We start from the raw sequence: 25,159 nt of genomic DNA, 5'->3' as shown, positions 1-25,159 counted from the left end.
GGGGGAGAGTCATCTCAATGTGATACAGAGAAATATTAACATCTTCAAATTTATTATTCCTCAGATCATCAAGTACAGTTCTGATTGCATCATAATTGTGGTTTCCAACCCAGTGGACATTCTTACATATATTACTTGGAAATTAAGTGGATTACCCAAGCACCATGTGATTGGAAGTGGGTGTAATCTGGATTCTGCTAGATTTTGCTATCTTATAGCTGAAAAATGTGGCATTCCTATCAGCAGCTGCCATGGATGGAGTTTGAGAGAATATGGTGACTCAAGTGTGGCTACGTGGAATGGAGTGAACATGGTATATGTTTCTCTCCAGGAATCAAATCCAGAAATGGAAACAGACAATACAGTAAAAATTGGAAGGAAGTGCGTAAGATGGTAGTTGAAGGCCTATGAAGTCATCAAGCTAAAAGGATATACAGCTGACCTGATTGAATCCATGTCGAAAAATCTATCCAGGATTCATCCGTTATCAATAATGGTGAAGGGGATGTATGGCATTGAGAATAAAGTCTTCCTGAGTCTCCCATGTATCCTCAGTGTTCAGGGATTAATCAGTGTTACCTACCAGCTAAAGGATGATAAGGTTGCTCAGCTCAAGAAAAGTGCAAATCCCCTGTGGGACATGTAGAAGGACCTAAAAGATCTGTGACTACTGAGTCCTATGCTATTGACATTTAAAAAGTACACTGTGATTAACCTTGAGCCTTTAGTTTTTATCCATGTACATGGATCACAGTTTGCTTCTATCTTCCTTATGCGAGCCCATATATAAATTTGGGCTCACACAATCAAAGCCCATGCTTGGTTTAATGCTTGCAATACGAGCCCTTGAACAAATAAAATTAACTACTGTAGAGTGCTTCTAAATAAAAAACTAATAAATAAAGAAACTATAGCAAATAGTTTGCTATAGTTTGCTATAGTTTGCAAATAGTTTGCTAAACCACTATTCATTTCAAAACACTGATGAACAGGCTGGGCGCGGTGGCTCACGCCTGTAATCCTAGCTCTCTGGGAGGCCGAGGTGGGCGGATTGTTTGAGCTCAGGAGTTGGAAATCAGCCTGAGCAAAAGCGAGACCCCGTCTCTACTAAAAAAAAAATAGAAAGAAATTAATTGGACAGCTAAAAATATATAGAAAAAATTAGCCGGGCATGGTGGCGCATGCCTGTAGTCCCAGCTACTCGGGAGGCTGAGGCAGAAGGATTGCTTGAGTCCAGGAGTTTGAGGTTGCTGTGAGCTAGGCTGACGCCACGGCACTCTAGCCCGGGCAACACAGTGAGACTCTGTCTCAAAAAAAAAAAAAAACAAACAAACAAACAAAAAAAACCACTGATGAACAAATGGTTCAAAATAGCCAGAAAATTTACATTTCTCATTTTTTTCTTGTTTTTTCTTTTTCTTTTCTTTTCTCTGTCTTTTTTTTTCAGACCATTAAAGGAAATCATTGTTTTTCTTGAAGAACTTCTCACCACAAATTATTTTTTTTAACTTTTAATTTGAAATATTTATAGATTAAGAGAAAGGTGCTAAGAAATGTACAGGTAGGTCCATGCTCTCAGCATTCTTCAACATCAACATCTTGTTTACATAACAACTGTACAACATCAAAACCAGGCCATTGATAATTGTATAATCTAAAACTTATTTAGATTTCAAAAGATACACATGCAGTCATTTGTGTGTATGTATGTTTAGTTCAATGCCATTTTACCACGTGTAACTTCATGTAACTGCTACCACAATCAAGATACTTAAGCATACCACGACCACAAGACCCCTCCATACTACTTCATTATCACTATATCCTCCCTCTCGCCACCCTTTCCCTATCTTCTGACCACTACTCTGTTCTTCACCCCTGTAATTATGTTATTTCACAAATATTATATAACTGGAATCATGTAGTATGTATCCTTTTGAGACTGGCTTTTTACTCAGCATAATTTCCTTGATGTTCATTCAAGTAGTTGCGTGTATCAATAATTCATTCTTTTTTTATTGCTAAGCAGTATTCCACAGCATGGACCTAACCCAGTTTCACCATTTATCCATTAAACAACATCTGGGTTGTTTCCAGTTTTGGACTATTACAAATAATGCTGCTATAAACATTCGTATACAGGTTTGTGTAAATGTAAGTGTTTTAGTCAGCTCAGGCTGCTATAACAAAATATCACAGACAGGGTGGCTGAAACAACAGATAGATATTTTCTCACAGTTTTGGAGTCTGGAAGTCTGAGATCAGGGTGCCAGCATGGTCAAGTTCTATTAAGAGCTCTCTTCCTGGCTTGCATAAGGCTGCCTTCTCTTGGTGTCCTTACATGGCAGAGAGACAGACAGACAGACAGAGGGGAAGCGAGAGCAAGCACACACAAGAGAGCAAGCTCTTTGGTGTCTCTTCCTATAAGAGCAAAAGTCCCATCATGAGGGCCCCACCATCATGACCTCATCTAAACCTAATTACCTCCCAAAGGCCTTACCTCCCAATACCATCGCATTGGGAATTAGGGCTTCAACATATGAATTTGGAGTAGGGGAGGGACACAGTTCAGTCCACAGCAATAAATTTCATTTCTCTGGGATAAATGTCCAGGAATGTAATTGGTAGTCGCATGTTCAGTTTTTAAAGAAATTGCCAAACTGTTTTCCATTGCTATATCAATGTATGAATACATCAGTGTGTGAATGATCCAGTTTCTCTGCATCCTTGCCAACATTTGGTATTGTCATAATTTTTAATTTTAGCTATTCTGATGATATGTCATCATGGTTTAATGTGCAATTTTTAGTAGCTAATAAACTTAAACATCTTTTCATCTGTGCTTATTTGCCATCTGTATATCATCTTTGGTGAAATGTCTATGTATGTTTGTTTCCCATTTTCTAGTAGGATTGTTTTTTAAAATTGAGTTTTGAGAGTTCTTTATACATTCTAAATACTAGTCCTTTGTTAGATATGTGGCTTACAAATATTTTCTCCAAGTCTGTAGCTTGCCTTTTCACCTTCGTAACATGGTCTTTTACAGAGCAAATGATTTTAATTTTGATAAGATCCAATTTATCAATTTTTCCTTTTATGGATCATGATTTTGGTGTCAAGTTCAAGAACTTTTTGTCTAGTCTTAGGTCCTAAAGATTTTCTCCATTTTTGTCTAGAAGTTTTACAGCTTTATGCTTTCCATTTATGTCCATGACCCATTTTGAGTTAGTATTTATGTGAGGTGTAATATTTAGGTCAAGTGTTTTTTTATTCATTTGTTTGTTTGGTTCATTTTTTGCCAATGGATATCCAATTACTCCAGCACCATTTATTAAAAAGGCTATCCCTCCTCCATTGTTAAAAATGAATTAGGTATTTTTATGTGGCTCTATTTCTGGGTAATCTATTCTATTCCATTGATCTATGTGTCTTTCCCTCTGCTAGTATCACACTATCTTGACTAATGTAGCCACATAATAAGCTTGAACATTGAGAAAGGTGATTCCTTCCCATAAATTATTTTTAATGTAATATATTTTATGTTTGAAAGTCTTTTATTGACTATTATATTTTCCCTCAACAAAAGTCTATAAATTGAAAATAAATATCTCTTCATTTTCTGTAATAAGAGACTCTAAATATTAAAACAATTTCTTCTGGTTTGAGTTTTCTTTGCAATTATATTATTACTATGCAATCAATTATAATATAAATATACCGCAAATTTTGATTTTAAAAATTCTTAAAGAAGGCAAACTCTATTATATGTGCATCTCTTAAAAAGATAGGTGAGATTTTTCTTCATTAGTTTGCGTTTCCATGCAGTGACTATTATTTATTGCCAGAATGAAATAGGACTTAGCTTCAATTCTGTCCCTATTTTTGTTTTTATAACCTTAAGTAGTGAGAAACCTTTTTCATATAAATGAAAAGATGAGCACTGGAGTCTTGTTAGAGCAATTATCTCTCAATTCTTTGAAATCTTTTAAGTTATGTGGCAAACATAACAGTACTCTACCATCAAAAACATACTTAATGATCTATTAGTTACTTAGCAGACAACTCAATTAGGTCTTCTCTCAATTTTGTTGAGAACTATTTTAATTGCAAAAGAAACTCTTACCCAGTCATTCGTTCCCTGAGATAACATTACGTAGTCATTTGTCATCTTAACACAGACTCTAAATTTTCAGTTGCCCTTTGGTGCCTTGGTGGTTTTTACAACCTGGGCAATGGACCTTTGTAAGATCTGAGATGGATGAGCAGTATGTCCTTCTTTTATAAAAGTGGGTGAAGGGCAACTATGCAAGAGAAGGTGGGAAAGCAGAGCCTGCAACTCCATCTCAAGCACATTCTAAGGCAGAGCAGTATTAGGAAAAAGTACATGGGGAAGTCAAGGATCTAGAAATTGATTCCCTTAAACTATCCACATTCCATACTTGAAAAATGCATTCAAGTTTACAGATAAAAGCCAGTGTGCATCCACAGCCCATAGCCTCAACACCAGCACAGGGAGTATGTGGAAGTAAGCAGTAAATACTTTTTGATGAGGAAAAGTGAAATAGCAAAATGACAAGCACCAAAATAGCAACACAACACAGTATATCAAAGGAAGAACTCCAAATGAAAGCTAAGAATCAGAGTGAACCAAACTAAGCTGTTGCTTAAAGCATAATAATTAAGGCTTTTAAATTCACCAACCATTCTGCTATCACAGACTAAAAAGGCTTGTTTATCCCTTCTCTGTCCTAGGGGAATAAATTATCTCATGAGTCTTTCTATTCCACCAAAGTGCTATTTAAAAGCTGATGAAATGTTTAAGCAATTCATTACATTAATGTAAAGATCTTTTATAGGAGAAAAGTGTTATCAAAACCAAAGTATGGATAGCATTATGAGTCAACTGGAAAGGATACTGTTGACTTAAAACCTATATCAGACACAAAACTGATGCTAATTTTAAGGCCCTCATCTTTCAGTTTTATCTATTTTTTTTTTTTTTACTAAAATAAACTATTGTTATTATACATGATTTTCTGGAAAAAAGTGCCATCTTATCTTTATTCCTCTTAAGTTATTTACTCTAATTCTCTTGCCTTATTTTATTAAATAATTTATTAATTATGTAATGCTTGAACAGCTACGGCAGCTAGGAAGAAAAACAGGGTAGGTAAATATTCAGAAAAAGATACTGTAGTTTAAAATTCACATCAGAATTTTTAGTTCAAGATGGTAGACTGAAGATGTATGTTTGCTACTTACAGCTTGCAAAACCACATTCAAATAAGGAAGGCAAAAGAAGTAACAAACCTCAAACAGCAGAAAGAAGGGAAAAGAGGAGATTCGCCAGCGGATAAAAGATCCAACAAACTTCCAATTTCAAAAAGCAAATGGAATTGTGTTGATGGATGAGGCAGGCATAGAAAGCCACAGCCCAGAATACTCTACCAGGTAACCTAAAAGGAGCTGAAAGCCAAACTGCTTGTTGGAATGCTAGAAGGAATCTAGAGAGCCAATCTACCAGCTGGAACATCTGATGGCCCTGGGCTCCGAGCCAACAGGTACCAGGGAGGGCAAGAGTGAGAAGTGAGGCTGAAGACAGCAGGGATAATTGAGGATCTGTACCTGGAACTGCACTGGTTGGCACTCCCATCCACTTCCCCCACTCCACATAGATCACAGGCAACCTAGCATTAACAGTCAAAAAACCAGACAGCTAAAGGAACACACAACCTGGAGAAAGCCAAGGCTTCTAGTGTGGGTACAGTCCAACCAGAGCAAAGTACTCCACTGGCGCAAGGGCCCTCAGAGCTCAGCATGGCTCAGCCTAGAGCAAACAAGCCAGCCAATGCATCCTGCCCTACAGAGGGGTCAGTCAGGTAGATGCTCTTAAAACAGCAGAGGATGGCCAGGCACAGTGGCTCACACCTGTAATCCCAACACTCTGGGAAGCCGAGACAGGAGGATTGCTTCAGGTCAGGAGTTTGAGACCAGCTTGAGCAAGAGCAAGAACCCATCTCTACAAAAAAAATAGAAAAATTATCTGGGTGTGGTGGCATGCACCTGTAATCCCAGCTACTCAGGAGGCTGAGGCAGGAGGATTAATTGCATCCAGGAGTTTGAGGTTGAAATGAACTATGATGATGTCACTGCATTCTAGCTGGGACAACAGAGCAAGACTCTGTCTCCAAAAAACACTGAAACAAAACAAAAAACAGCAGAGGAAATCCATACCAGTTATCAAGTCCTCTTTCTAAAATATGAATAGACAACCACGGATCACCAGGACCATGAGGAAATCCAGCACCATGAAAAAGAAGAACTAAGAAAAACATATAGAAGAAACACCTGAAAAGAATGAAGATAATTAAGAGACCTAAGAAAACATTTTTTAAAAAGTGCTATAGGCCAGGCGCGGTGGCTCACGCCTGTAATCCTACCACTCTGGGAGGCCGAGGCGGGCAGATTGTTTGAGCTCAGGAATTCGAAACCAACCTGAGCAAGAGCGAGACCCCGTCTCTACTAAAAATAGAAAGAAATTAATCGGATAACTAAAAATATATATAAAAAATTAGCCGGGCATGGTGGTGCATGTCTGTAGTCCCAGCTACTCGGGAGGCTGAGGCAGAAGGATTGCTTGAGCCCAGGAGTTTGAGGTTGCTGTGAGCTAGGCTGATGCCACAGCACTCTAGCCAGGGCAACACAGTGAGACTCTGTCTCAAAAAAAAAAAAAAAAGAAAGTGCTATTATCAAAATATTGAAGGGGATACATATAAAATATGAATAGGAAACCATGAAAAGGGAACAAAGAACTTGGAAGAACTCTTTTACATTAAATTTAAGATTCTTGGAATTTAAAAAGTGGTTAGAGGCCAGGTGAGGTGGCTCATGCCTGTAATCCTAGCACTCTGGGAGGCTGAGGCAGGAGGATTGCTTGAGCTCAGGAGTTTGAGGTTGCAGTGAGCTATGAAGATGCTACTGTACTCTACCCAGGGCAACTCTGTCTCAAAAAAACAAAGTGATTAGAAAAGGAAAGAAAATCAACAGATGATCTGGAAAATAAAAATTGAGATACTCAGAATGAGAGCATATGGATAAAAAGATGGAAATAATAGAGAAACTATAGAAGATATAAAGAGCCAATCCAACAGGTACACCATTTGACTAATAAGAAGAAACAGAGAAAAGAGAAGGGAGAAACTATTAAACAAGTAATAGAATTTCCCAGAGCTGAGAACTGAAACACCTAAGTCTTAAGATGCAAAGGGCTCAGTGAGTACCCACACAACTGATAAAAGACCCACACCTATACATTTCCTCATGGAATTTCAAAACAAAAAGTATAAAACAGAGATCCTGAACAGGAAAAACAGGTCATCCACAAAGGACTGAAAATCAGACTAGCTTCTTGTCAGCAACAGGGAGTATCAGAAGACAATGCAGCCACATCTTCAAATTTTCTAAAGAAAATTATTTCAGCCCAGAATTCTATCCCCAGCCTAACTACAAACAAGTACTAGGGTACAATGAAGACAGTTTCAGACATGAAAGCGCTCAGAAAGTTTATTTCCTGATGGCACAGATCGGGACAGGTGGAGATCAGGATCCTGAGAACAGTGATTCCAACCCAGGAAAAGAGAGGAGGGAAATGCAGACAGCTGTGCAGCGGGCCTAGAAGAGCATCTGGTCACTATGGGAACTGACTGGAGAATGGAGGAGGGAGGTTTTCTGGTTTAAAAAAAAAGGAGGGGGATTTCACCACAGAATATAAAATATAACTAGAGTATAGAAAAAATAAGGTTATGATAAAGGCAGATTATGCCAGAAAGAAAAGAAAGGCAATTAGAAACTCTCTGACATTTTTTTTAAAAACAAAGAAAGGAAAAGACAAGTAGCATTAAAAAAGATAGATCTTAAATAAGAAATAAGTTTATATATACCCTGATTATAAGGAACTGACAAAAGTATAAGAAAAGAAGATCCAGGTGTTATTAATGTTGAAATCTTGAGAGCCCAGGGTCATTACCCTGGCCCTGGTGAGAAGAAAATGTAATCCTAACATGCAAATTGGCTCTGCACTAAATAATATTTATAGAATCATATTTTAGGGGGTACTAAAATTAGAAATGTCCTTCATCTTAGGTGAGAACTAGCTTTGATATGTTTGGTCTCAAGACATAAATTTCAGGACCCTAAGAGAAAGACTGGCCATAAGTGCTGCACTCTCCCTCTATTTTCTATAAACGTAGCACCAAATGATACCCAGTTCCTCCCTGCAATGGTCTCCCTAAAGGTGAGAGTCCTTTTCATTATTTGAACTGTCCAACGCTCCAAAACTAGCTCAGTTTCCTTGGATTTGGGGGACAGACGACAGAAGAAATGTCCGCTTCTTACAGCTGAACATAATTAGGTTAAGTATTCCAAAAGACAAGTACTGTATATCGACTGTTCAGGGGAGAAATTGTGACCCACAGTAATTTCAAATCATAATTCTGTTACTTCATTAGGGATCCCAAAGGCTAGGTTTTAAATTATTATTTTTTAATAGAAATATTAAAAAGCAAGCAAGCATGATTTCTAAATACAAGAGACTTTTTATAAAGAATTTACAAACGTCACAGGTTCTTTTCCCTGTTGGCAGAAATATGGTCTAGCTTCTGAGAAGGGATAAATCTTTGCAGGAATGTGCTAAATAACAAGGGACAATTGTTGAGGTCTGTTAATTCTACCTGCTTCTCATTACAAAGGGAAAATAACCATAAGCTGCAGTAAATGTGTCTCAGGTTCATAAGGAAGATCTTCCTTTATAGAAGAATTAACAAGTCATAATAATATACTACTACTTATAGATTTCATCTTTTAGATTCAGCTTAAGAGATCTGGTTGTGTACCAGGACAAAATATAAATATTATCAACTTTGTCAATATAAACTAAAAGTGTAGCCGACAGAATGTGGGAAGTAGACGAGAGGGAAAAATAAGTAGAAAAAGGAACATAAGTTCTAATGCCCCTTCTTAAGGAGGGGAGAATCAAGAAAGACTGTCAGGCTGGGTACGGTGGCTCATGCCTATAATCCTAGCACTTTGCGTAGGCCTAGCGGGATCGATCACTTGAGGCCAGGAGTTTAAGACCAGCCTGGGCAATATCTCGAGACCCTGTTTCTACAAAAAATAAAAAAATTAGCCGGGTGTGGGAGGCTGGGGCAGGAGCATCGCTTGAGCCCAGGAGTTCAAGGTCATGATGAGCTATGAAGACGTCACTGCACTCTAGCCCAGGCAACAGAGCAAGACCCTGTCTCAAGAAAAAAAAGACTGTCAGAAGTGGATAAAATACAAACGAGTTGTTATTAAATGAAGTTACCAAGTTAAGCAAGTGAAATAAAATTAAAATTATACTGTCAAACACTAAAAGAGAGATAATGAGATGGTCTTAGTTTAAGAAAGCTGAATACTCATTTTTTAAAGTATCAAGTCAGCAGATATTATCTGAATTTGATAAATCAAGAAACAGAAGTAGATTATTTAGAGCAGTGGTCTCCAAATTTTTTTGATGGTATAACCCTTTTAGGAAAATATTTCTAAGCACAAATCTCTAACATAAATATATTTACTTATTTACATTCTATATAAATTTATGACTGTACTAATCTATTATATGTATATTGTAATTTACATGAAAACAGAAATAAAAGCATGTAAGAACAATTTTGAATGGATTCTTCAAGGGGGGAATGCTTATAATAATACGCCAAAATATAGAAAATCATCAGTTCTTCCTATAAAAATAAACATTTTAAGATATTTAAAAAATATATAAGACGGGCAAATGATCTGAATAGACATTTTCCAAAAGAAGACATACAAATGGCCAACGAGTATAAGAAAAAATGCTCAACATCACCAATCATCAGGGAAATGCAAATCAAAACCACAATGATACTTCATCTCACCACAGTCTGAATGGCTATTATCAAAAAGACAAAAAAATAACAAATGCTGGCAAGGGTGCAGATGCAGAGACAAGGGAACTCATACTCTGCTGGTGGGAATGTAAATTAGTACAGCAATTACAAAAAACAATACAGAGTTTCCTCAAACAACTAAAAATAGAACTACCTTATGATCCAGCAATCCCACTACTGAGTATATATGCAAAGGAAAGGAAATTTGTATGTGGAAGAGAGATCCACACTCCCATGTTTACTGCAGCACTGTTCACAATAGCCAAGATATGGAAGCAACCTACGTGTCCATCAACGAATGGACAAAGAAAATGTGGTGTACATACATAATGCAGTACCATTCAGCTGTAAAAAAAAGAATGAAATCCTGTCATTTGTGACAACATGGATGAGCCTGGAGGATTTTATGTTAAGTGAAATAAGCCAGGCACAGAAAGATAAATACCATGTGATCTCACTTATATGGGGAAGCTAGCTAAAGAAGTTGAGCTCATAGAAGGAGAGAATAAAATAGTGGTTACTAGAGGTGGGGAAGAGTAGGGTAGAGAGAGGATAGGCAAAGATTGGTTAACACACAAAAGTGCAGCTAGATAGGAGGAATAAGTTCTGGTGTTCTATAGCACTGTAGGGTGACTTTAGTTAACAATCATTTATTGTACATTTTCAAATAGCTAGAAGAGAGGATTTTGAATGTTCCCAACACAGAGAAATGATAAATGTTTGAGGTAGGTGTGCTAATTACCCTGACTTAATCATTATACATTGTATACAAGTGTCAAAATATCACACTCTACTCCATAAATATGTATAATTATCATGTCAATTAAAAATAATTTAAAAAATTTTTTAAAAGGTAAATAATTTCATTTTCTAAAAAGTAGCATACAAATAAGAACCAAAGATTTGACCATGCATCTTACCCACTTCTCTACCTTCCTACCCCAAACCCCCAATTCAGAATCTTATCTTCCCCCAGGAAGTATTCAGGGAACTTATAAAAAATTAATAAAGTTAATATACTTTCCTAAAAGAAGTATATAAGAATAAATAAAATTTGAGGCAATTTCTTCCAGTACCCAAATTAAGCATCTTAGGCACCTCTCAGGATATGTACACTTCCCTTTTGGAGACACAGCTCTAGAAGTTAGAGGCATAGCCACCAGGAAATCCAAAAATATAGATCGTTAAAGAGAGGCACCTTTAGAGAGTAAAGCTAGGGGCAGGGAGAAGTGGAAGGAGAGGCTTATGGTTTGTATCATAAGTTCATCTGTATAATTTTACTTATTGTGTACACATATTCTTTCACATAAGGAATTAGTTTATCTAATCAGCACCACAAAATTCTGTATCTCTTCAAGTGTTTACGCTGATCATTCATTGAACAAACATTTACTGACCATCTGTACTCTGGACTGGGCACAAAGGACACAGAGAGAAAACTGACATTTCAATTCTTAAGGAGATCACAGTCTGGGGTGGAAGAAAGATATGAGATCCAGTGATGACATTTCAGTAACCTAAGTGCTTTAAGAGAAGCATATGCAGGCTATGACACGCTCACAGTCTGGGCACAGAAAAGGCACAGTAATACTGTGTGGGATGGTAGGCATGGATTGCTGAACAGTTACTTCCTCTTTGAGTTGAGACTTAAAGGACAAGTGGAAAAGAGAATAAACCAGATGAACAGGTATGCGAGGCAAATGGGGAAAGGGCATTCTAGGGCAAAAAGGAAAAAGGTGGGGGAGACAAGTTGAAACGTGAGAGACGACAACATGTTGTGTTTGGGAAACTGGAAGTTTTTAAGGATTAGTAGAGGAAATGGTGCATGAGGTATTAGTGGCAAGAATAGAAGGAAAAAATAGGAAGGGGTGGCTGGGCACAGTGGCTCACATCTGTAATCCCAGCACTTTGGGAAGCCGAGATGGGAGGATCACTGAGGCCAGGAGTTCAATACCAGCCTGGGCAACATAAGAGAGCCCATTTCTACAAAAAATTAAAAAATTAGTTGGGCATGGTGGTGCACGCCTGTAGTCCTAGCTACTTAGGAGGCTGAGGCAGGGGGATCACTTGGGCCCAGGAGTGTGAGGCTGTGGAGAGCTATGATCCTGCCACTGTACCCCAGCCTGGGCAACACAGCAAGACCTTATCTCAAGAAAAACAAACAAACATAAAAGATAGGAAGAGGCCATGCTAAGAACTCTGCATGATCTCCTAAGGGCAATGGGGGGGCCCCTGAAGGATTTTACCAGTAGGAAGAGAGATACAATCAGATTTGTACTTTGGGGAAGATTACTCTGGAAGCACTGTGGAAAACGGATCTCCAAGGGGTAGATCAGGCTATTATAGTGGGCCTAATGAGTGAATCACAATATCAGCAGAGGAATGAAGAAGAGATGATGCATTCAAAAGTTATTTGGGGAGGCCAAGGCAGAAGGATTGCTTGAGGTCAGGAGTTCAAGACCAGCCTGAGCAAGAGTGAGATCCCGTCTCTACAAAAAATTGAAAAATTAGCCAGGCATGGTGGCACGTACTTGTAGTCCTAGCTACTCGGGAGGCTGACATAGGAGGATCCCTTGTGCCCAGGAGTTTGAGGTTGCAGTCAGCTATGATGATGCCATTGCACTCTAGCCTGGGTGACAGAGTAAAATCCTGTCTCAAAAAAAAAAAGTTACTTGGGAGATGTACTCTCTAGGACTTGCATGAGGATAAGGAAAGAGGGAAAAAATCTAGAAGGACTTGGGTATATTTCTCTCTTGTGTAACTGGAGACTACCACTAACTAAAACAGGGAAAGAAGCAAATTTGGTGGGTAGGAATTTAGGTTTGGAAATGTTAAATATGAAGTGCTATCTAAAGGTGGATATTAAGCAGATAGAAATGCAGAACTGAAGTGCTGGGTGAGAGATGTGGACTGGTAATACAGAGTTGAGACCCATTAGTATTTGGGTTGTAGTGGAAGCCATGGGAAGGGATGCTATTACCGAAGGAGACTGTACAAATGAGAAATAGGAGAAGGCTGGAGTCCTAGGGAAAGCAGAAGGCAAAGGAAGATGATACTACAAAGGAAAGTGTGGGAGTATCAGAGTAGTAATGAAGGAAAGTGGGGGTAAATGAGCAAGGAAGAGTAGCTGAAAGAACAGACCATGGGATCTAGACTGAATGGGGAAAGGAGAGAAGCCAGGAGAGGGTTGATAGACTGGAAGAAATGGGAGTGGCAAGGGCCTCTATCATGAAAATGATGATAAAGATGATATGATGGTGGTAGTGGTAACAGTAAAGAATAAGAAAATGTGAAAGAGGCTGGACACAGTGGCGCATGCCTGTAATCCTAACACTCTGGGAGGCCAAGGTAGGAGGATCGCTTGAGCTTAGGAGTTCGAGACCAGCCTGAGCAAGAGTGAGACCCCGTCTCTACTAAAAATAGTAAAAATTAGCCAGGTATGGTAACGGGTGCCTGTAGTCTCAGTTACTTGGGAGGCTGAGGCAGAAGGATCACTTGAGCCCAGGAGTCTGAGGTTGCTGTGAGCTAGGCTGATGCCATGGCACTCTAGCTGAGATTCTGTCTCAAAAAAAAAAAAAAAGAGAGAATGGGAAAGAGATAGGAGTATGTGTTTGGTGTGAGCTACTAGAGTTCAATATCTTACAATGGTTACAGATTTTTTTTAATATCTGTAAAATATGTGTACTATATTGCATAATTTTGCAAATCCTGAGTATCTCTGGATCTCTCTGTACAGATCTTTGTTGCTGCACAACAAGGTGCATATAATTGTTAACACTCTGTACATACCTCAGAATAAAAGACAAGACCAGGATAATAAAAAGGCCCTGCCTTCACTGGGCCCAAATTTAGTTCTACTGTGTTAGGTATTACTGAAAATGTTGTAAGCTGGCACATTAAAACAAAACTAAGCACTGTCTTCTTTATGGGGTAAAGAATAATTTTAATTAATTATAATAATAAACAGAAGGAAATAGGTTCCATTATAAAGAATCTTTTCTTAATGTTCATAAACTGATATTTTCCCATCCTTACTTTAGTTTGTGTAAGGCTACAAAAGGTTTAACAGTGTCTATTGTAAAAACAAGTATTTCCAAATGTGATCAGAAGGTATTTGCATTTTCTTCCCCTTAATAAATATCCAAGAGTCTTTTTATAGTTATCGCCAGATGGATTAACACAATGTAGATCTCTTATAAAAATCTCTTCTTTGGTACCACCTTTAATCCTAATACTAATGGGAAAGAAAATATTTTGGGAAATAATTAATTTTTTTTACTGTTAGAATTCAGTTATATCTTTCTGTGGTAAGCAGAATTCTAGATGTTCCCCAAGATTCTCACCTCCTGGTTGTTCAAACACTAATCTAGGTACTGCTGTGAAGGTACTTTGCAGATGGAATTAAGGTTACTAATCAGATGTGTTTAAAATAGAGAGATTATCATGGATTATCCAGATGGACCAGAGGTAATCACATGAGCCCTTAAAAGCAAAAGAGGAAGGCAAACGAGTCAGTGAGATGAAGCAGAAGAGAAAGTTAGAGATATGTGAAGTAAAGGACTCCGCCCACTGTTGCTGGCTTTGAGAATGGAGAAAGGAAGCCATGAACCACGAAATGCAGGTGGCCTCTACAGGCTGAGGCCAACCCCGCCAGCAAGGAAATGGAGATTCAGTCCTGCAACTGCATGGAACTGAATTCTGACAACAACCCGAAAGAGTCTGGAAGCCAAGTCATTCTCAGAGCTCTGGAAAGAAACTCAGCCTTTGTGACATTTTGATTTCAACCTTGTGAAACCTGGAGCAGAAACAGCTGAGTCACACTGTGCCTAGACTTCTAACTTACAAAACTGAGAGATCAGGGTACAAATACATGGGTGTGGTTTTAAGCTACTAAATTTGTGATCATTTGTTACAGGAGCACCGAAACTAACACCCTTTGTTTAATCACTGACTTCAAATGTGCTCTGCTGAATCTCATTTTTCTGTCCTTTAATGCAACTTTGAACAGAGTTCCTACATTTCCAGTCATACTCAGTTATTATGAAATCCAGCCTAACTTATTTTCCCCCAAATTATTTTGAAAATGTTTAAACCTACAGAAAATTTAAAATAATATAATGAATACTGCTATATCTTTTACCTATATTCATCAATTGCTAACAATGTTCTACATTTACTTGCTTTCTCGCTCTTCCTAAATGTGCGTAAATATTTCTCCCTCTCTCTCTCCCTCTTTCTCCTTCTCTGTATCAGGGGTTCTAAACGGGAGATAATTTTGTCCCCCAGAGGATATATGGCAATGTCTGAGGACATTTTTGATTGACTGACACTCTTAGGGGGTGCTACTGGCATCTAGTGGGTAGAGCCCACGGATGCTGCTAAATATCCTACAATGCAGAGTCCCACACAACAAAGCATTACCCAGCCAAATGTCAATAATGCTGAGGTTAAGAATCCCTGCTTGGCCAGGCATGGTGGCTCATGCCTATAATCCTAGCACTCTGGGAGGCTGAGGCAAGAGGATCCTTTGGGCTCAGGAGTTCAAGACCAGTCTGAGCAAGAGTGAGACCCACTCTCTACTAAAAATAGAAAAATTAGCCGGGCGTCATGATACATGCCTTGTAGTCCCAGCTACTCAGGAGGCTGAGGCAGGAGGATCGCTTGAGCCCAAGAGTTTGAGGTTGCTGTGAGCTATGCTGACACCCACAGCACTCTAGCCTGGGCAACAGAGTGAGATTCTGTCTCAAAAGAAAAAAAAATCCCTGTGTATATGTATAAAAACATCTTTTCCTGAACTATGTGAAAGTAAGTTATAGACATCATGATACTTTTTACCCTAAATACTTCAGTTTATAGCTTCTAAAAACAAGGACACTAGCTCATACAGCACAATTTAACACTGATACAATAGCAATATCCATTTTCAAATTTCCCCATTATCTCAAAAAATATCCTTTATAGTTAAAAAAAAAATACAGGGTCCAATCAAGGGTACATAGGTTGGCATGCTGATCAATATTTTAAATTTAAAATAAATAAGCAGCTCTAATTTTTAAGCAATGAGGGGCAGGGAGTAAAACTTGTGGTGCCGCTCTAAGATCTAATAGTCTGTAACTCTGATAATATGTTACATCTGAAATGGATATAGTAATTAATTCAGAAAGTTGTTAATACATTAAAAATCTCTCTTTCAAGAATGTCCTCAAACATGTTTATTTTTAGGAAAGAAAGGGGAACTCTTTCTACAATAACCCATAACACTGTTGATAAACATTAATCTGAAACAACAAATCAAGAAGAAATTTTCTCCAAAGAAGATATACAAATGGCCAAAAAGCACATGAAAAGACATTCAACATCACTAATCATCACGGAAATGAAGTCAAAACCACAGAGAGATATTTTGAGAGTGGATGGTCACTCTCAAAATAACAGAAAACAACAAGTGCTGATGGGGATGTAGAAAAATTGGAACCTTTGTGCGCTGTTGGTGGGAATGTAAAAGGATACAGCCACTATGGAAAACGCTGGAGGTTCTCTAAAAAATTAAAAATAGAATTACCATATGATCCAACAATCCCCATTACTGGGCATATAAAATAATCAAAAGAAAGATCTCAAAGAGATATTTGCACTCCCATGTTTATTGCAGCGTTATTCGTAATAGCTGAGAGGCGAAAGTAACCTAAATGTCCATGGACTGAAGAACGGATAAAGGAAATGTGGAATATACATACAATGGAATATCATTCAGCCTTTAAAAAGAAGGATTCTGTCATACTTTACAGCATGGATGAACCTTGAAGACAATACGCTAACTTACATAAGGAGTCACGAAAAGACAAATAATGCATGAATCCACTTGTATGAGCTATCTAAAGCAGCAAATTAGTATTAGCAAACTAATATTAATGGGAAGAGAAAGCAGAATATGGTTACCAAGGCCTAGGGGTGAAAAGGCAATGGGGAGTTGTTGTTCAATGGGTACAGTTTCAACTTTGCAAGATGAAAAGGTTCTAGAGATCTGCGGCACAGATCTTTAGATTGCTCTGCAGAGATGTTTGTTGCTAAACAACAAGGTGCATATAATAGTTAACACACTGTACATCATACTTAAAAATGGCTAATATGGTGAATTTTACTTTTTTAAAATTTTATTTATTTATTTTGAGACAGAGTCTTGCTCTGATACCCTAGCTAGAGTGCAGTAGCATCATCTTAGCTCACTGCAACCTCAAACTCTTGGGCTCAAGCAATCCTCCTGCCTCAGCCTCCCAAGTAGCTGGGGGACTACAGGCTCCTGCCACCCCCTCCCCCCCAACTAATTTTTTCTATATTTAGTAGAGATGGGGCTGCATAGACACAGGGTTTTGCTCGTGCTCAGGTTGGTTTCGAACTCCTGAGCTCAAGCGATCCTACCAGAGTGTTAGGATTACAGGTGTGAGCCACAGCGCTGGACCAATTGTGTGTTTTTGACCACAATAAAAAAACCAGAACAAAACAGAAAAAAAAAAAATAACTGCAATACCATTATCATGCCTAAAAAAGATAACTATTTAATTTCATTAAATGCTCACTCAACAACAACAAAGAAAAGAGAACTACTTATTCCTAAAGATGAATTCATTTACTAATTATTTTAGGATTTTAAAAACATATTCACATTACAATATCCTGGTTTCTAAACTCTTACAGGTTAAAAGGTTTTAAAGGAAAATTATTCACAAAATATCTGAACATCTAGAAATAGATATGTTACAAATGTCAAAACTTGGCTGAGCGTGGTAGCTGATGCCCGTATTCCCAGTACTTTGGGAGGTTGAGACAGGAGGATCTCTTAAGCCCAGCAGCTGGAGACCAGCTTGAGCAATACAGTGAGACCTCATCTCTACAAAAAAAAAAAAAAAAAAAAATTTTTAATTAGCTGGATATGGTGACACATGCTTGTAGTCTCAGCTACTCAGGAGGATGAGGTGGGTGGATGGCTTGAACCCAGGAGTTGGAGGCTGCAGTGAGCTAGGATTGCACCACTGCACTCCAGCCTGGGTGACAGAACAAGACCCTATCTCAAAAGAAAAAAAGTTAATATTTTACCTTTTCAGTCAGACAATGTAAAAAGATGGTATTTAACAGAATGGTATAGTATTGTTTTTAGAAAAACTTTAAGAAATAAAAACATTAAAATGTACCTAACTGCTAAAAAAAAAACTTTTATAAAGAATACAAAACAATACTATAATACATCAAGATGAAAAAGTGGGGCACTCTACACAAAAACCTGTACACAGATGTTTATATAGCAGCTTTCTTCATAATTGCCAAATGTTGGAAGCAACCATGATGTCTTTCAGTAGGTGAAGAGATAAACTGTGGTACGTCCAGACAATGAAATATTATTCAGTGTTAAAAAAAAATGAGGCTGGGCTCATTGGCTCATGCTTGTAATCCCAGCACTTTGGGAGGCAGGAGGATTGCTTGAGGCCAGAAGTTCGATACTAGCCTGGGCAACATAGCAAGATCTTGTCTCTACTAAAAATAAAAAACATTTGTCAGGTATGGTGGCACACACCTGTAGTCCCAGCTACTCGGGAAACTGAGGTAGGAGGATCACTTAAGCCCAGGCCAGGAGTTCAAGGTTACAGTAAACTATGACTGGGCCACTGCACTCCAGCCTGGTCAATATAGCAAGACTCTACCTCAAAATAAGAAAAGGAAAAGAAAAGAAAAAAGAAAGGAAGAGGAGAGGAGAGGAGAGAAAAAAGAAAAGGAAGGAGTTATTAAAGCACGAGAATACATGGAGGAAACAAATGCATATCATCACTGAATGAAAGAAGTCAATCTGAAAAGACTACGTGCAGTATGACTCTAACTACATGACATTCCGGAAAAAGGCAAAACTATGGAGACAGCAAAAAGACAGTAGTTGCCAGGGCTTAGTGAGGAGGGAGGGATGAACAGATGGAGCACAGAGGATTTTTAAGGCAGTGAAACCACTTTGTATACTATAATAACGGATACACATCATTATACATTTGTCCAAACCCATAGAATGTACAAAACCAAGAATGAACCCTAATGTAAACTATGGACGTTGGGTCCATTATGATGTATCAATGTAGGTTCATTGATGGTAACAAATGGACCACTCTTATGGGGGATGTTGAAAATGGTGGAGGATATGCATGTGTGGGGACAAGGGGTATATAGGAAATCTCTCTGCATTCCTCTCAATTTTGCAGTGAACCTAAAACTACTCTAAAAAAATAAAGTCTTTAATTTAAAAACAAAAAACAAAACCCTGAGGCCCCTGGAAGGCTACAGTGAAGAAACACTTTTACTGTATGCTCCAGTCTGAAGGAAGTGTGGTGAGGATGAAATCTGCCTCAGAATTCATCATTTCTTTGAGCTTCTAACAAAGTTTGAAAAGCAATTAATGGTAGTATCAAATGGCTGTATTATAATTCTGTGCTTGAATTTAAGATATTATGGGATGTATATGCTGTCTATACACATACCAGTCTCACTCAGAAAGCTTATCATAGTTCTGGAGATTAAGTTTTAGGCAGAGGCAAAAGCTAAACTCTGAACAGCAGGTCTAATAAAGTTAATGAGAGCTACACCACCTGCAGGTCTTCTCCCTCTACCTTTGTGGGATAAGGAATAACCACAGGCTCTAATTAGATTTAAAATAATCCTGGAGACTGAAAATGGACAAAAAGCCATATTACTCTTACTACAGTATTTGTCAACATTGTCACTATTACCAGTTAATCTGTATCAGTAAATCTATCTGGTACTAAATCCCACAAAATATCCACATTAAGTCATAAAGAACCAAACCATCCACAGCAGTCATGTTTGAAAAAATAGTACTAATATAAGCCAAAGAGCCAGGTATCAGAAATGTTAAACAGGCACTAACATCCAAATTAGAACATGCCATCTATCCTTTCATTCGTGACAGCCCTACTGAGCACATACTGAAATTGCTAGAGCAATCATTTTTAAGAGGATGTCTTAAAAAAGGATTGAAAACCTTCAAAGGACCCAAGTATCTCAGACTTCAAATTCCATTAGAATTGTGCCAACTTTTCATATGCAACCGGACATGCAGGCAGAATTACTGGAATGGAAAATGTGCATAATCTAAGTATAGAGAATTATCCTAAATTGTCTTAGCTTTCATTCTTCTCAGACTTAATGACAGTGAGAAGGAAGAAGGTATTCTAAACTAAAACCAATGAATTATAGGGCTGCTCTGTTATCAGCCTCACTCAGACTGTGAATAAACTCTAAACAAAGTAGATCGTAATTTGTAGAAAACACACTGCTAAAAACAGACAAAGGTAGGTGTCATTCTGGGTTACCACACCCCAGCAGTCCATGAGTAGTATGCACCATAATGGTGCGTGGAAGAAAAATACCACCTAAAAATGGTTCAAGCAGTTAATATACCCCACCCACTTCGTTCAATGTGCTGTACCATTTACTCAGTTCAGGAAGTGCTATTTCCTAAGTAATGTTTCTCAACAAAATAGCTGGGAAAGTTGGAACTGTAAATTAGCTTGCTCTGGGAAAGATGCCTTGCTATGAGAAGTTCGTTGCTCAGGTAAACGTTGGCTATCTATTTCAGGCAGGTCACAAGTCCTCCTGGCACACAGAGAGGTTGCAAAGACAAACAATGTGCCTGTATTGCTCCCTTGGAGTAAGTGCTCCCTGCACCAAAAAGCTGGCACTGGCAGAATCTGCAGCAAAGGATAGAAAGGAGAAACACTTCCACGTGATAAAACTCAGTTCTGTTCTTTTTAACAGCTTTCTTGAGATATAATTCACATACCATACAATTTACTCATTTAAAGTATACAATTCAGTGGTTTTCAGTATATTCACAGAGTTGTGCAACTGTCACCACTATCAATTTTAGAACATTTCTGTCCCCTCTAAAAAAAAATCTTATATTCATTATTAGTCACTCCCCATTTTCTCCCAACCCTCCCAGCCCTAGGCAACCACTAATCTATTAATATTTTGTCTTTATAGATTTTCCCATTCTGGACATCTCATATAAATGGAATCATACAATCTGTGGTCTTTTGTGACTGATTTCTTTCACACCTTTAATATTTTCAAGGTTCATCCATGGTGCGGTATGTACTTCATTTCACTTTATTTCTCTGTAATATTATATTGAATGGATATAGCACACAAGTTCTTTTCTTTACAAGAAGTAGAATCTCTTTTGCTATATAAACAAAAAGCTATACACAGTGATTAGGTGCCAACATTAGCCCATAAATACCTACTGTACTTGAAAATTTATCATTAATTGCATAATGCTACAGTTCTTTACAAGTGTTATCAACTGAAGCTCCTTTACAGTTAAGCCAACTGCTAAATTCCCTATAAAATTGTAGGAAAAAAAGAACTTGCAAATCCTAAGGCCTGAACATCTCAGGACATAACTGCTCTTTGATCCCATCTAGTTCAAGATAAAGCAAAACCGCAAGTACACAAAGCTGGTCTCTGGAAGCTCTGTCTCCTCTTGCTTGACCTTCATCTGTTCCCTCTTTCTATGAAATAAATCCAACTCCTTCCTGCCTCTTCACCCCTTCCCCAACCCCCGAACAAAGCTAGATCTCTTATACCTGTTGAATAATTATAGCCTCACTCGAAATTAAAATAATACATTCACATGAAAATGTTACTTAAACCAGACGTTCTTCCAAAACATGAAAAGAGATGTGAAGAACTTCTGGCATGAACAAGCTGATAAAGGGAGAGTTGTTTTGTTTTTGCCAACAGACCCTTTCAAATCGCTGTAAACGTACTCTATAGCAAATCAAATTTAGTCAGTACTCTCTGGTTGATGCATATCTAGGAGGAGGGTGGGGAAAAAACAAGAAATTGTTATTAATTTTGTTAGCCAGGATAATATTATGATTATGTCTAAAAATATCCTTATCTATTAGAAATGCATACTAAGGTACTTGGATGAAATGATGTGATGTCTATGATTGCTTTAAAATACTTTGGCTGGGAGAGGATGTGGGGGAGGGAAACGAAACTAAGTACTGATATGTAATTGTTGAGGGCAAGTGATGGGCACATGAGAGTTCATTATTTTTTTCCGTCTTATGTATGTAAAAATTTCCATAGTAAAACACTTTTAAAAGAGAGAGAGAAATTGTTCTCTCCTCTCAGGTAGTCTTTTGCTCTTTTTCTTTTTTTTCATAGCACTTACTGCTGTCACCACATATTTCTGAGATTATTATATTAATGCCTTTTTTTCAACTAGACTTTGAGCTCCATGAAGATCAGAAAGGTATTTGCTTAGCTCCCACGGAATCCCCACCACCTCACATGGTTTCTGGCACATGACAGGTATCCAACAAATATGTACTAAGTAAATGACTGAATCAATAAATTAAGCCATAGCTTACACCTAGGTCAATAAATGCTCAATAAATAAAAGGAGAGGGGTGGAAAGTCTAGAACCTTTAGCTGAAGGGATTCAACATATTTACCTTTAGGTATTTATCATTTAAGATCACATGCTTTTCTAGTAAAAATGTAGTAAACGTGTCACAGAACAGATTTAACTCCATCTAGTTTATGCAAATATATTTGTGTCATGTACTCTCGGCTAAGCATTATAATCTCCATTATGATATGGAAACTACAGAATCAAAAAGTTAAGTAACTATTCAAAGTCATAATAAATCAGATGCACAAATGTGAACAAACTCAGCTCTGTTCTCATGCCTCATGCTGCTCCTAAAAGAACATGATTTTATTCTCAAGAAAAATTTTTTAAAAAAGGAAAAGGAGTACTATATATATTAATCCAACTTAAGCAGCTGAGAAACTAGATGTATAATAGTCTCAGTTGAAAATATTTTATTTTGACTGCCTAAAATAATTTTGAGATTGAAGCACTCAGTGGTAGAGAAAGTATAAAAAGTAGAAGGTGAGATACTTACACAATAGGGAACACAAGAAGGCATGACACTTGAGTGATTTGAAGGCCTTTTTTTTTTAACTGGTTAAATTGAAACAGTAAGATGAGGGACATAGAAAATTCGTAAAGATAATAAATATTAATACCAAGACAATGTTTAAAACACCAATCCCCTAGGATTCCAGTTCCCAGAATATTTATTTTTTATCTCAACTATAATACTGTAACCAATAAAGTTTCTAGCTAATAATTATTTTATTTATTAATAGAAAGAACCTACCATAATAAAATATCACTATGCCTCCAAATCCTTTTGAAATCCTTAGAACCTGAGTTTACCTTAATTTGGTAACAGATAATGATGTGCAAATTCAGAAAGTCAGAAATGCCAAATGTTTGCCATTAATAGAATCACAGCTACCTATAAAACTAATCTCAACTTAGTTTTAGCCAATCTGAAAGTTCTTGTGCTGTAGTGCCAAAAAATGTCACAGCCATATCTGCGGATAGTATTTCTAGCCAAAAGAATCAAACTCTAAAATTTAGTCTGCCACCAAATCTAAAAAATTGCATAGGTAGGTAGTTTTTTAAAAAACATTTTAAATATCCTAAGGAACATTTTGGGGATAGAGTCTGGAAAGATACTTTTTAACTCACATAGAGGCTTATAAGAGGCACCTGGCCTGGGTTGCATTCTAGACTGGATGCAAGACTGTTTACTCAGGGGCACAATACTTCTGGTGGCCTCCAACAAAGATTCAGGACATTCTGTGTTATCCCTACACCGTTATTATCATGCTTCCAATTTGCAATACATTACTTATTTCAGAGTAATGATTTACACATACAATTTTCGAACAAAAATGTTAAGATTTACTTGCCCCATGATGGTTCCTTCTCAACTTTTCTTATAACTTATAAAAGCACCAGCTGACCCAAAATAATCTAGCAATACCTTTAAGCCTTTTAATGTAAGCGGTAAAGGAATACTGTCCTCTGAATGCAGACAACACTGCTAACCCACGCGAGACAGTGATTTGTAGTTGTTTTTCCACCGGAGTGATGGATTTGCGCTCAGCTACTCACGGTGTCTACTAGGTCCCCCTGGTGACCAAACAGTACACTGAGGCAATAGTAGGGTTCCAAGGCACAAACTGGCAGCGGAACAGAGGGTGGAAGGGGAAATCATGAAAAATTAACACGCGAACAGTACACACGACCTGACTGAGAATTACGTTCGCACTGGTTGGGTATCTGAAATCCGCATACCAGCCACTATTCCCCTTCCCTTTTAAAAAGCAAACACCATTCGCCTGCTTCGGGCTTCCGATCCCCACCTCCCATTTAAATCTCTCGGGTGTGATGGAAAGCCCAAACCAAGGGGCTCAGCACGAGGCACACGCCACTTTGGGGGGTTTGAGGAAACACTGATGTGACAAATTGTCGTAATTTTCTATCTAAAATATGGAGGAATGACACACCACCTTTCCTATCACTGATTGAAGACCAAAGACAGAGTCAAGAATTGCCGACCTGCGGGGGCCCACGAGGGAGGGGGGAAAGCACCGAGAAGACCAGGGAGAAGACTGCCGCGCGTCCCAAGCTCCGACTGGAGGGGCGAAGAGCTGCGGGCAGCGCCAGGAGCGCGGGGTCGCACCCACGTCACGTCTTGGGGCTTTCAGGGTGCGAGGGGCTCGAGAGAGAGCCCGCGCGGGACGACCCGGGCCCTCGAGCTGGGCCGGCCGAGGCACGGGGGCCGCGGTGGGGGGACAAGGCAGCGCCACCGAGGGGGCTGCGGCGCCCGGGCGGCCGGGGAGGGCGCGCCGCCAGGTGCCCGACGGCAGGGGGCAGCGGGGTTCTGGCAGGCGCCGGCCCAGGGAGGGAGGAGGGCGGCGGGCGAGTCCCGCGCGGCGCCGGAGGGCGCGCGGCCGGGTGCGCCCGCAGCGGGTTGCGGGGCCGCCGCCGGCCTACCTGGAGATAATAGGGTTTCCTTAGCCAGGCCCCCGGACAGAGACTCCTCGCCATGGTAATCACACATCGCCCCGCCGCGCTGCAGTCAGAGGCGGACCCGGGCGCCGGCCGCCCGGCTCCCCGCCTCCCCCCGCCTCCCCGCCCCCTGCCGGGGGCGCCCACTCCCCCGCCCCCGCCGCCGCGCGCGCTGCGCTTCCCGGAGCCCAGCACGGCTGCGGGCGGCCCGAGGCTCGGCCTCCAGCTCTGTTCTCCCAGCCGCTGCGGCTGT

At 39.0% G+C, this 25,159-nt stretch overlaps 1 protein-coding gene and 1 pseudogene across 1 annotated transcript in view; one reads left to right on the top strand and one right to left on the bottom strand.

The window, feature by feature from the left end:
• The window catches only part of LOC105823744, a 16,128-nt pseudogene extending 15,461 nt beyond the window's left edge, over positions 1–667 (top strand).
• FAM69A (family with sequence similarity 69, member A) overlaps positions 1–25,032 on the bottom strand; it is a 93,129-nt gene extending 68,097 nt beyond the window's left edge. Inside the window, exon 1 of the mRNA XM_012661106.1 lies at positions 24,892–25,032. Within this exon, the coding sequence (XP_012516560.1) occupies positions 24,892–24,945 (54 nt within the window). The 5' untranslated portion in view covers positions 24,946–25,032. The remainder of the gene's footprint in view (positions 1–24,891) is intronic.
• Between the last annotated feature and the right edge of the window lie 127 nt (positions 25,033–25,159).

The sequence above is a fragment of the Propithecus coquereli genome, unplaced genomic scaffold (assembly GCF_000956105.1).
Source record: "Propithecus coquereli isolate 6110/MARCELLA unplaced genomic scaffold, Pcoq_1.0 Scaffold7, whole genome shotgun sequence".
Lineage (NCBI taxonomy): Eukaryota > Metazoa > Chordata > Mammalia > Primates > Indriidae > Propithecus > Propithecus coquereli.
The sequence above is the reverse complement of the archived record's forward strand: the minus strand, read 5'-3'. Positions and strand labels throughout refer to the sequence as shown.